The following is a 12,722-nucleotide window of genomic DNA, read 5'->3' on the forward strand; positions in this document are numbered from 1 at the left end:
ACAGTCCTGCCTCCTCTGTTTGGGTCATCTCCAGCATTGCTAAGCAGCTCAAGGAGCCAGAGGGACCTCGTAAGGATGGTTCTGCTCGTACCAGGCTTACTACAGCTCGGTGTGGCCTTGGTGAGTCGATGGGTGAATAATTTGATGGAAGGTAGCACCAGTGCAATTAAAAACGTGGGATCCTTTGGCTGGGGAGCACCGAGCCACATCGCTTCAGGATGCTCTTACCCCTGCATTGGGTTTTTCACCCCGTTACGGGGCTGGACATCGTTCTTTCATCAGCAGAGTCTGCTTCACCCCCCTCGCAGCGATGATACGGAGTCCTCCAAGCTCCCGCGTCCAGCCGCTGCCCCGAGCTGAGCAAAGTCCCAACCTAGGCAACTCCTCCCAGGCCAGAGCGTGGGTTAAAACACGAGCAGCTCCCAATGGTGGGTTATTAATCCCGCTGCGACAAGCTGATCCCCTTGCGTGCGAGCCTGCAGCATTCATCTCTTGGGACTAGAGCAGACACGTCGGGTACCTAAGTGTTTATCTGCTCCGCTCGTCGTGGTCTGCCATCGCTTGGGCCCTTTGCGGTGTCTTTTCCTGCCTGTGCAAAGTCCAGCAGCAGAAATATCAGCACCTGGATGCTGGTTGCACAACCCTGGGTGTTTCCAGCCCTTAAATACATGAACTTCCAGCACCCTGTGCCTGCGGAGGGGTGAAAGGACCCACGCCGCTCCCGGGAAGCCCAAGCAGAAGCAAACGTGGAGCTGTCTGTGTTGCGTGAACACAACGGCACCATCCCCAGCTCTGTCAGCAGCCGGCTAAGCCCGAGTCAGATGAGACGCGATGTGCTGCCAGCACGCCGTGCTTTGAAGAGTTCCTGTCCTCAAGGTCACCTGCCTGCAGGCTTAGGAGCGTCCTTAAATACTGCCCTGAACTGCCACGCAGCGCAAAGGAGAAAGAAATGTCTCTCGTTTCTATCTACAAACGGCCGAGAGCTTTCATCGGAGCAGGACCCAGAGCTACGTGCAGGAAAACCAACCCCAAACGTGCCCATTTTCAAGAGGAAACGTGAAGTTTGTGTCTCCGGCCAAGCCCTCCTGCAGCAAAGCCTGTCCTCGCGCCAGCTCATCTGTATTCAGGAGCATGAGCAAAATCGCCGGCTTGCTTCTGGCAAGCCACAGCAAAGGGTCAGAGAACGCGATCATCTTGTGTGGCTCCAGGGAGAGCGTTTGGACGCTCGCGTGAGACCGTGGGTGAAATTATTTCTGCTGGAGAGTGGCTGTTGAGCCCAGCATCGCTCCGTGCTTGCTTGGGACGGAGGAGTAGTGTCTGCCCTGGGGATTTGGGGCAGGAATACCATTGAAGAGCTTGAATCTGGCATGAGTGGCCACCCAAACAGCTCCAGGCTGAGCCTGACGCATGCAGAGCACCCAGGTTGCTCATCCAGGTGCTCTCGGTGGACGGGAGGATGCCGGGGTGCAGGCGGTCGTCTTCTGTTGTGCAAGGGAAAAGCTCTGCCGTGGAGCGTCTCGTGGTGCTCATGCAAAGCCCTGCCTTCGCGTGGGAGCTGTTGGCCCTATTTAGAGTGGGTTGGAGAGGAAAGAGCTGCCGGTTGCACCCTCTTTTGCAGGATCTCCGTGTTTTGCTTCTCCTGTCGCCCACGCTCATCCCGGAGCCACACACTCATGCCGGGGGATGTCAGGATCGCCGAGCAAAAGCGCTGACGGCACCTTTGCCCGCCGAACGCCGCTGTTTGCACTGCAAGCACAAACCCAGCTTGGGTTGGATCTGCTGTGGCTCTGCCAGCATGGACGTGGCCTTGGAGAGGTGGTCTTGCACAGCTGCTTTGGGCTGGAAGAGCTAAGTTTGGGGCCGTGGGATGGATTTGGAGATGCGCTGGAATGTGGGAAATGAAGCTCCTGCTTCCCTGCATTTCCAGCGAGCTTTTGGGGAGCTAAATAGCTCCTACGGTGCTGGGGGCTGGAAACTGCCCCCCATTTTTTGGCCATCTTATAGTCCTGGGTGACTGAACATTTCCAGCGTGGGGTTCCTCATTGCGCTGGTAACAAACCCAAATCTGCACCATCCAATGCGGCAGAAATCCCCGTGGCTGGGTTGGGTGGTAGCACGCCGGTGAACACCCAGCTGCTCGCCTGGCCGCTGCTTGGCTCTGGTACCACCCCAGCATGGGGACACGGTGTTTTCCCACTGCTATCAAGCAGTAATCCCACTGTGCAGGTCCGTCTCTTGGTTTTTTCGGCACTGCCGGTTGCTCTTGTGTTTTTGGACCACGAAAGGCCGTGTGTCGAGCCAAATTTTTTTTTTTTCCCCCCGCGTTATTTACAATATGCAGAAGCTGTATCAGTTCCTGGTGCCAATGAACAATTCTTCTGGTACCTTTTGCTCTCAAATTAAACACCCAAGATTAAAGCGTGAGCCTGAAGTAGGAGCTAGTCTTTAATTCCAGAGCTAAATCATGCCTTGCGACATTTTGCGTTACTCAAAAGGTGATGCAATAACTCACCCCTTGCCTAATACCATTGCTCAAATGGCAAGGTCTCTCAGCCTGGCTGTAGAGGAGCTAAAATATCTCTTTTTGCCTCTTTTTTTTTTTTTCCAGTTCGTTTAGATAGCTGGAAAAAACCAAAGCCTGGGACAGCGTGTGTAGGCTCAGTGCGGGCTTTTTGGAGGTGATCACCTCGTTTGGGGATTCTTGGAAACCCTCAGATTGCTTCGAAAAGTGATATTGCAAATTCCTGTCCAAATTGCTTAATTTTTGATTTTTGAAGAGTCCAGTTCTGGTCCTAACCAAGTCCTCACCTTCTGGAGGAGCCTCTTTTTTTCCTCCCTTGACCGGAGACTGGTTCATCCTATCCTCAGACCGATGTCTTTTGGAAGTGCCGGTCCTTCTGCAGTGGGAACCCAGCTCATCTGGGAGCTGCTGGAGAGCCCGAGTCGGAGCTGAGTCTCCCTCCTCATCCTTTATCGCTGAGATACAAGATGCAGAAAGCACGTGGAGGTCAGGTAGGCGTCCTTCCTCCCATCTTGGAGGATTGTGTGGAAGGGAGAGCTTCTGTTGTATTCAGGGGATGCAGCCTTACACAGTTTGAAGTTTGGGAAATAATAGTATTTTAGAGTTTTCTTTAAATCTTCACTCCTTTGTGCTCTTTTAAACTGTCACTAGACACCTCTTGGGAGCTGGGTAGGAAGCTTTCAGGAGAATATAGTTTTCTGGCTGAACTCTTCAGAAGAGAGATCCTCTCCCTGTTTCAAGGTGGTCTAGGGTCTTAATGGAAATCACCATCCAAAAGACCTCTTTCCTTTAGGCTCTTGAACTTCTTTGGGCTTTTGATCCTAAAATCACAGAATAATTGAGGTTGGAAGGACCCTCCAGAGGTCTTCATCCCACCCCTGTGCTCAAAGCACAGCCAACTTCAAAGTTAGGTTGCTCAAGCCTCATCAAGTTGAGTATTGAGCATCTCCAAGGATGGAGATCCTCCACACCTCTGGCCTGTCCCGGAGCTGTCCCACTCCCACAGGGAGGAGTTCCCCATGTTGTGACTTTCTTGTCCTCTCGTTGCATGTGTCCAGGAGGAGCTTGGCTTCATCTTCTCTACACCCTGCAATTAGTGGCTGTAGGCAGCACCTTCACGCTCTCATCTTGAAGGAGAACGAGCCCAACTCCCCCAGCCTGTCTTCATCCCTCACGTCCTCCAGTCCCCGATGGCTGGGGACCTTCACTGGGCTCGCTTCGTTGGCCGTTGGATCTATCAACACCTCTGTGACTCCGACGCGCAGGGCAACCTTGCTAATTATCACAGCTACCATTTGGTGTGTCGTTAGTCTTAAAATATGTGTCGAGTAGCTCTGGTACAAAATAAACCAGATCCTTTGTGTAGGAAGCATCTGTTGTATGAAGAGCGGTGACGTGGAAAAGCACCTCAAGGTGCATCCTGGTGATTTTTGGGGTGGCGGTGAAGGTTTAGGCAAAATTTTTGCACCCTGATACGTGATTGAGCCTCTCGAGCATGCCATTAACCTCTGTTTATCAACCCTGACCGTGATGGCCTCGATGAGCTGGGGCTCTTCCGGCTCTTCTGGAGATGTTGGTATTTCTCAATCCGCGACCTTTGAAACGTGTTATGTAATTAACCATTGCCGAATTTGTCTAGAGCCGGGTCTGCCGCGTCTAGGAGAGTTCCCGGTCTCCGCGTAACTGCTCCAGTACTGGGAAATTCATGAGTTTTTCCCTTATCTCGGACTTTTATGTGTGTTTTGGCCATGGGCTCATGCGATGGCTCGATTTTTTTTGAAAGTGGCTTGATGTCCTGGCCGGGTTGCTTTAACTCTTGGGATAGAGGAAAAAACAGAGAGGAGAGACCCGTGGCCCCGATACGAGGGTGTTTGACCTCTTGGAGGAGAGACTGTGAGCTCAAAAATGAATTCAGATTTGCCGTGCTCTCTTGGGAGAAGCTGCAGCCACACTCCTGTGGTTAGAGGAGCAGCTCTTGCTGGATTACCATAGAGGGTAAATTTGAGCCTCCTAAGTCCAAGACATTAAACTCCCTCATCTCTCGCTGTTTCCAAGAAACCAGGATTCGCAGGGAGTGCAGTTACGTGCTCATCAGGAGAAAGATAAATCACCGCGTGTTTTCCTCTAAAGGAGACAGTTTCTAAAAATAGGAGCTGTGCTGGAGCTCCGGAGAACAAAAGAGTCCCTGGAAGGCTCCTGCCACCGTCCTTTCTCGGCAATTGGTGCTCTCTACCCCCCTCCATCCACGCGCTGGGGATTTATGGAAGTGTTTTAAAATCTGTCGATTTGGGAGGGTTGGGTTTTTTCCCCGTCCTTTCCCCTGGCATTCCCACCCTGGCCGGTTGGTGACTCAGGCTTTCCTGAATGAATGCTGCCGGTCTCCCGTGACCTCGGCAGCTTGGCCCTGGATCCCGCCGGCCTTTTCCGAAACGATTTTGAAGCCAAAAGGACCTGATTTGGGAGCCAGGGATGCTGCCACCTCTCCGGACAGGCTCTGACAGCGCCGATGCCGAATAAACCCCAGCGATGTGCGTGGTCCCAGCTCTGCACCTAGATGAAAGAGTTCCAACCCCATCATCTCTGGATGAGACCTACACGTTGGGAGATGCTCAGCCTTAAAATTCTCGCCTCTAAGGTGGCTCACCTAAGATGTCAGAAGGATGGGAAGCCAACCTTGGCTTTTCACGTCCCTCCTCTACTTTTGGGGCAGGTCCTGCCCTGCCTCCTCCATCTCCATAACCAGCGTGGTGGCCGGAATACCACTTTCCTCCTGGTTTTACAGCACATAACCAGTAATCCATAGAATAAATGCAAACTGTGAGCAGCTGCATCCATCCCGGAGGGGACGGAGGTCAGTTTGGGCTGTAGAGGCTCTCACAGGCTGAGCCCGCAGACCGTTGTAGCAAAACCCATCTCCTTGGCCGTGTGTTTCCAAAATGCTCCCCGTTTCCTTCCCAGGACGTGCAGCTTGATCCTGCTCTCTCTCATCTTTGCGTTCAACATTAAAGGCTCTCTGGCTTGTTGGACGGTGCGTGGTGGAGGCTGAGCTGCTCCTTGCACGTTTCTTTTCTCCATGAGCCCCAGGCATGGTCTGTGGCAGGTCTGCACCCTCCGTCAAGCTGTGGACACCTCCTTCCCATGGCCTCCTGGTTATTTCCACTGTGCCGGTGAGGTTCAGGCAACTCTTGGGCTGCTGGGCATCCCATGATCCAAGATGATGACGATGGAAGCAAGGATGCGGGACAATTCCTTATCCTAGCATCAAGCTTGCTTGCCTGGGGCTGGGTTGCCCATGACCCAAGATGATGATGATGATGATGATGGGAGCAGGGACATGGGACAATTTCTTGTCGCAGCAGCAAGCTTGCTTGCCTGGGGCCGGGCTGCTGGGCATCCCATTACCCAAGATGATGATGATGATGATGGGAGCGGGGACGTGGGACAGTTCCTTGTCCCAGCAGCAAGCTTGCTTGCCTGGGGCTGGTTTGCAGCAGGAAACAACGTGGATTCACCCAGCTACGCCTTGGCTTCCCCAAGCTCCCAGCCTCACCTGTAATAACAAGTGAGTCCTTGCTTTCCATACAGCTGGGACAGGCAACGCGTGGCCGGACCAGGATGGGGGGGATCCGGCACGAGGAGCGAGATCCCCCGTGTCCTGCCCTGAGCTCAGCCCTGGCTGACGGAGCCTCTGGGCCAGGTAGGTTCCATCCCAGACGTCTTCATCGAAGGCTTTCCTACTCTTGAGGAAGGAGGTAGCTGGGTCGGATATATCTCAGCAGACCCTGCAGATCTTCAGGAGGCATTTGCCTGCCTGTCGTCGCTGCCTGAAATCTTGCCTCGCATCTTCTCGCGCAGCAGGCTTGGAGGTGATTTAAGCTCGGGAGCCATCCCGGGGGTTCGGTCAACACCGGAGCGAAGCAAAGCTCCTCCAAGCCCACATGATGCTCGGGCACCCGGAGAAGCCCTGCATGCCGGTCCAAAGGCAGGGAAGCGTGCCGGTGCCGGGGAGGCTCGTAAGCCCCGTCTGTAGAGCCGGGGGAACCGGTCTTCTTCGCAGGGTGGACCAAGACAACCCTTATTCAGCCGCGGCTCCGTGCCGGATACCTCTCCAGCGAGCAGGGGCGGCGGGAGCGTGGCCAGCGGTGTGTGCATCTTCCCGTTAAACTGCTTAGCTGCAGGAACGATTATACATCAAATAGTTGCGCGCGGGATTAAACCCTCTTAAGTGTGGCTCAGAAATCCTCCCTGTAATCCGGACCCGGCTGTAGGAGGGAAGGACGGGCAGCAGGAGCAGAGGGAGTTTTATCTGCTGGGAAAGCTTTTTTTTAACACCAAAAAAGAAAAAAAAAAAAATCACTTTATTGCAAATTGCGTTGAAGAAGCCTCACTTGGGCACTGACCTTGGAGCTTTCCTCTCTGTTGCAGATGAGCCTGATCCTGCCCTCTCCGGTGCCGTCCCAGCCACAGCTCACAGGACCGAACTCGGGTAAGTTCCCAAGGGATGTCGCAGAGCGGGGAGCGCCTGGGAGCTCATCTCCCCTTGCTAATGGTACTCCAGTTACACAAAGCCCCAAAATATCTCCCTGGCTGTCCCCGAAGAGGGTTGTCCCACCACCGAGGATGTCAGCAGGTCCCTTCGGAGCCAGCCAGCACGGTCCCCTCGCTGCAGAGCAGTGTTGGCTGCTCTAATTCATCTCGTTTGTCCTGCTTCCCAACAAACCACCCTGCTTCTACCTACCCTAAATCACCCCTCGGAGCCGTGCCGGTTCCCCTCGGAGCCGTGCCGGTTCCCCTCGGTGCTGCTGGGGGTGACCCTGCTGCGAGAGAGAGAGAGAGAAAGAGATGCTGGGAGGTGGATGCTTGATTTGGTTGCGTTGGGTGTCCTGAAGCTGCTAAGGGGTGTCCCAAATAACTCTGAGCACCCTGGAAAAGGCAGATTTTGGGGTGCCAGCCCAAGGCTTGTGCAGGGCAAGGGTTCTTGTCCCTCCTGGTGGCATCGGGGACCCACGCCTGGCTCAGAATCGCTCTCTGTCTTAGCCTCTTCAGCAATGCAACCAATGCCCAGCACGTTTTAATAGGCTTATTTTAGTATCTGCTGTTGACTGATCCTTCCTGGGCCAGCGGTTTCCTTAGCGAGTTATTTTTAATAACGTTTGCAGGGTTTACAGTGCATATGGGAATCACATTTCCCTGATACCACGCCACAGACAATGGCGAGCCCGTCCTCCAGTCCGCAGTAATTTCTCTCGAGTAAAAACAGGGAAAGGTTTGGAGCTGGGAGGGCGAGCGCGGTGGGGTGGGAGGGTCGGTTTGCCCCTAAGCTTGGCTTTTTCCAGGAACAAGCTGGAAATAAATAGGTTTAAAAAGAAGGAGAGAGAGAGGCAGCGCGAGAACCGTGCGGAACTGGCAGCCCTGCTGTCTCCAACAAAGGCGCTTTGTTCTCCTGGCAGCACAACTTGACCCGTGAGATAGTGTTTTGCTGGCCCTGGAGCAGCTCCTTGCATGAGGTCTCGAGTCACCGGGCTTCTCCGGGTCTCAGGCTCTGCGATCCGGCAGGTTTCTTCCCTAGGGATGGTTTAGCAGGGGGCAGGAGCTGGGATGTGGTGGTTTGCATCCTACTCTTGGCCGTGCATCCGTGCCTCGGGTGCTGCGTAGAGGGAGAAGCCGGGCACGAAGCTGGCTGTGGAGGACAGAAGCTGGGTGGCATCCTTAGGGCGAGGATGGGGACGCAGAGGAGTCTTGCCTTGCTCTGCAGCTCAGTGGACACCCTGAGTCTGCTCGGCCCCAGAGCCGGCATCTGCCAGACCCCCGTGAAGCTGCCATCAGGGACGTCGGGGCTCCTGGGTCTCTTGGGCCCCAGTTTAGAAGCCTAAATGTAGGGATCTGGTGCTGTTTGAGGCTCTCTGCTTCCCCACCGAGCCTCTCGCCACCCCAGCAGAAGGGCTTGAGGCTCTTGTAGGTCCTGTCTCCTAACTGTTGGTCCCATGCAGGTGCCTCCAATCCCTTGAGGCATCTCAGAGAACATCAAGTGCCTCCGTTGCACCTTCGTGGCCCTCACCATGTCCCTTCTTCCCTGAAAAAAAGCCTCCAAGCCCAATGTAGGGCTTTCAAAACCACCAGGCTGGGACTGCCCATGGGGGTGCTCGGCCCCTCTCTTAACACCCAACACGTCTTTGGTGCCGTGGTGGTACCCACAGCACCCATCTGGGTGGCATGGGGCCACCCAGTCCCACTGTAGAGCTCACCCTATGGAGGCTTTTATGTTCTCTAGCTGTTTGATGGGGTCTTCCCAGCTTTGGGGTCCTTGGCGGAGGGTTTGGAAGAGGATGGGGAGGAACCACCTTGATCCACCGTGACTTGGGGTCTCCGCACAGGGAGGAAAGACTTCCCGCTCCTGCTGCGGAGAGGGATCACCCAGGGACTTTCATTTAATCGTGGAGACAAACCATCCTTTGGTCCCAGAGACCTTCGGTATGGTCCACGTTGACACTTCAATCTATCTTTATGCAACTTTGAAGAGCTCGTTGGCCTGTTCTTTGGCCTGTCACTGCTAAGAGCAAATATCCCTCTTGAGCTGGGTAAAAAGGAGGCAAGAAGGTGTCCAAGCATCCCGAGAAGTTAGGAGGGGAAAGGGAAGGAGAAGCAGAGCGTGGGATGGAGCAAGGGGAAGATGACTTCTGGCCCAAGGCAGGAACTGGGGACGTGGTGATGGGAACCCAATGCTCCTGTTGTGCCTGGCATGAACGTGGAAGAGCCACTGTAGGGAGCAGATAAAGCCGTCACTGAAACGAGCTTGGAGAAAAAGCCAGGAGAAAATGAAAAGCCCAGGAGAAGACGCAGAAATGATTCGAGCCAAGGGAGGGTGGGAAGGGATGGGCTCATTTTTGTCCCAAGTCTTTAAGATTTGGGGCGATACGGAAGTAACCATGAAATCCCCAGCTTGTGTTACGCCATAACACCACGCAGGCTCGCTCTGGTTCTAGGCCAACCCTTTTGTAAATGGAAATGTTCGTATTATCCCGTTAACCGGTTATTAACTCTCAAAACTTATTTACAGCTCCACGAATGAAGAGCATTTGGAGTTCAAGAAGACTTTGTACAGAACGGATGCCAGGAGCTCCCTAGACCTGCGAAACATGACCGTGTCCGGCAGCGTGACCTGGGACGCCTCCGCCCTGGAGACGAGAGCGGGCGATGGGAGAGAAGAAAGCACTTTAGAGAGACTCTCTGGCTTGAAGGACTCGAAGGACACGCGGTGCGTAAAGGAGTCGACGTTCGCCGTGGAGCCCCAGGTTGTAAATACTGTGCAGGTGGATCCTGAGCAACTGGAGAGCGACTCCGAGGACCTGGACGGCGGCAAGGCGGCAGCAGAGACGCCCAGCCCTTGCGCGGGGGCATCGGTCGGCGGCGGGGAAGAGAAATATCTTAAAAATGAACCAAAGCAACTTGAAGGCCTCAGCAAAGAGCACTTAGATAAAAGCAAGAGGGGAATCCAGAGGGTCGATTGGATTTCTAGACCCAACAAAAGCCCAAGTCCTCACTACAAAGACATAAGCAAGCCGACAGATGTAGCAACCAACTTGCCCTTTCGGGGACAGGCCGTGCGTGAAGTGCCTCCTCCGCTGACTCCGACGGTGTTCAGAAAAACGCTAAACCCTGTCCTCGGCAAGTCCAAATCCCTGGAGAGCTCCTCGTCCCACAGGAAGGGGCTGATGGTCGACTCGAACTTGGGCGAGATCAACCCGCTCAACGCGGCCGAGTGGACAATCCAGAAGCCGGGTCTTCAGCTCGGCGCAGACCTCGCCGTTGGCAAACAGTCCTGGACGGTAAATGCCGAAGACTCGGTGGAGCGGATCCCGTTGATGTCTCTGGATGCTCCCTGCAGTTCCTACGACATCGAGATGAGGCCCTACGTGTGCAGCGTCTTGTTGGAGGAGCAGGGGAAAGAGGAGCTGGGTCCGGAGGAGGACCCTACGGTGTACACCTGCATCGAGTGCAGCATTTACTTCAAGAAGAAGGAACATTTGATGGATCACATGCTTCAGCATAATCGCGGACCAGGGAGGGACCAAGACAGAGATGCTTTGGGAGGGCAGTGTCAATTCTGCTGCAACGAGTGCGGGTGGGCCTTTGGAGACCCCACGTCTCTGGAGCAGCACAAAAGGCTCCACCAAGAATCTAGGGAAAAAATTATCGAAGAGATCCAGAAGTTGAACGAGTTTCCAGACGAAGGCCGGGAAGCCCGGCTGCAATGCCCCAAGTGTGTCTTTGGCACAAACTCCTCCAAGATCTTTGTCCAGCACGCCAAGATGCACGTCAAGGAGAGGAAGGACCAAGGGGCAAAGAACATGAATCTCTTTGGAAGCGCGGGCAGCGGAGAAATACGGGATAGCCCCGTGCACGGCATCTACAAACACTTCAAACCAAATGAACACATGTCCCTGCAGATGCAGGTACCACCTCACGGCAGCGGCAAAGGGCTCAGCACCTGTATGCTCTGCAGCTTCCCGGCCCCCAACGAGAACATCCTCAAGGAGCACATGAAATACGCTCATTCCCACCTCTCCTGGGACACGGAGGTGTACGAAGATGATCCCAATCAACCGGGAACTAGCAGAGATGCCTACAGCCCGGCCAGGCCAGGCCGGTTTGCAGAGACGGATTATTTCGGCAAAGCAGACCGGCTTTTCCCTCCGCCTCACCGAGAAAGCACATCGCATTACGAAGCTGTCCACGGTTTTGCCCTAACTCACCCGAGGCTCGACAAAAGCAACGGGGCTAGTAAAAAGGACTACCAGGCATCAGGGTTTCATGCCAGGAAAGCGGCTCCGTACGCTGCCCCGCACAAAAACCCGGGCTTGTCTGGTTTTTCCTCCGCGAAGGCTTATTCCCAGTTTGCTCTGCAGCAGCTGAAAAAAAAAGCAGCAGCTCAGCACCTTGAAGGAGAAGGTGACGGTCTCAGGAGCCACCCGATGGGGCTGGAGGAGCTCAGGCACAAGTGGATGTTGGCCAACGACGCTGGGAGCATGGAAGAGGAGATCTCCGTAAGCACAGAAATCGATTTGAGCGAGAACAGAGGCATCAAACCCGTCACCATCCCTCAAGCTGCCTTGGACCTCAAGAGGACGTTCAGAGACACCTTGAAAGCCACGGACTCTTCGATAGCTTCGGAGGAGCAGCAGCAGCAGTTGCGGAAGATGGTTCCCATTGTCCTTCTGGAGGAGGTGAACCTGCACCCTAAGGCGACGAAGCGGCCCCGGGGGAAGCCGTTCAAGAAGAAAACGACGCTCCCTTCCCGGGAATTCATGATGGAAGAGCCCCTTCCCTTGGATATGTTCCTGTTGGACGCTCCTCTGGAGGGTCCTCTGGAGCTTGATGACCTCTTGGACTCCGACTCACCCATGCTGAAGAACGAGGAGAGGAAATGTCCCTACTGCCCAGATAGGTTTCACAACGGGATCGGGCTGGCGAACCACGTGAGAGGCCACCTCAACAGGGTGGGGGTGAGCTACAACGTCCGTCATTTCATCTCAGCGGAAGAAGTGAAAGCTATTGAGCAAAAATTTTCCTTCCAAAAGAAGAAGAAAAAAGGTAGTATGTATTCAATTCACCGTGCTTTCTATTTTCTTGTTTTAATCGGTGGGGTTTTCTCCTCCCACCGAGAATTGGGTACGTATGGTCAACCTGAACCGTGGTGGCCGCGGCACAACCGATGGCACGCGGTTGTCTCAGGTGCAATAAACCCTCTCCCTCGGAGGCCCGATCCAGGGGTTTTAGCGACGTTGCTGACTCTCTGTCCTTCTTTCCGCAGTTGCAAACTTCGACCCGAGTACTTTCAGCCTGATGCGATGCGAATTCTGCGGGGCCGGTTTCGACACGCGAGCGGGTCTCTCCAGCCACGCCAGAGCCCACCTGAGAGACTTTGGTATTACCAACTGGGAACTCACCATCTCGCCCATTAACATCCTCAAAGAGCTGTTGGCCAACTCATCGGAGCATCCGATGCTGCAAGCGGCGATGGGAGCGGAGCCCTCGTCCCCGAGCCGAGAGAGGGAAGCTCACGGCTTCGTGCCTCGCAAGAGCATGACCCCCATGTCCGAGTGCAGCATTCCGCGGTCTCCTCTGTCCCCGTTCCCCCCGTCCTGGGGAGATGAGTCCCTGCAGTCCTACAGAGACGGTAAGCGTCCCCGAATGCCCCATG

General features: G+C 54.6%; 1 protein-coding gene across 2 annotated transcripts in view; it reads left to right on the forward strand.

The window, feature by feature from the left end:
• Positions 1–12,722, forward strand: part of WIZ (WIZ zinc finger) — a 52,977-nt gene that overhangs the window by 21,159 nt on the left and 19,096 nt on the right. The window contains exons 2-4 of one of the 2 annotated variants that reach the window (XM_050914415.1): positions 6,947–7,007; positions 9,579–12,115; positions 12,333–12,698. In XM_050914415.1, the coding sequence (XP_050770372.1) occupies positions 6,947–7,007; positions 9,579–12,115; positions 12,333–12,698 (2,964 nt within the window). The remainder of the gene's footprint in view (positions 1–6,946; positions 7,008–9,578; positions 12,116–12,332; positions 12,699–12,722) is intronic. The other variant, XM_050914414.1, reaches the window with a different exon arrangement.

Source organism: Gymnogyps californianus, unplaced genomic scaffold (assembly GCF_018139145.2).
Source record: "Gymnogyps californianus isolate 813 unplaced genomic scaffold, ASM1813914v2 HiC_scaffold_40, whole genome shotgun sequence".
Taxonomy (NCBI): domain Eukaryota; kingdom Metazoa; phylum Chordata; class Aves; order Accipitriformes; family Cathartidae; genus Gymnogyps; species Gymnogyps californianus.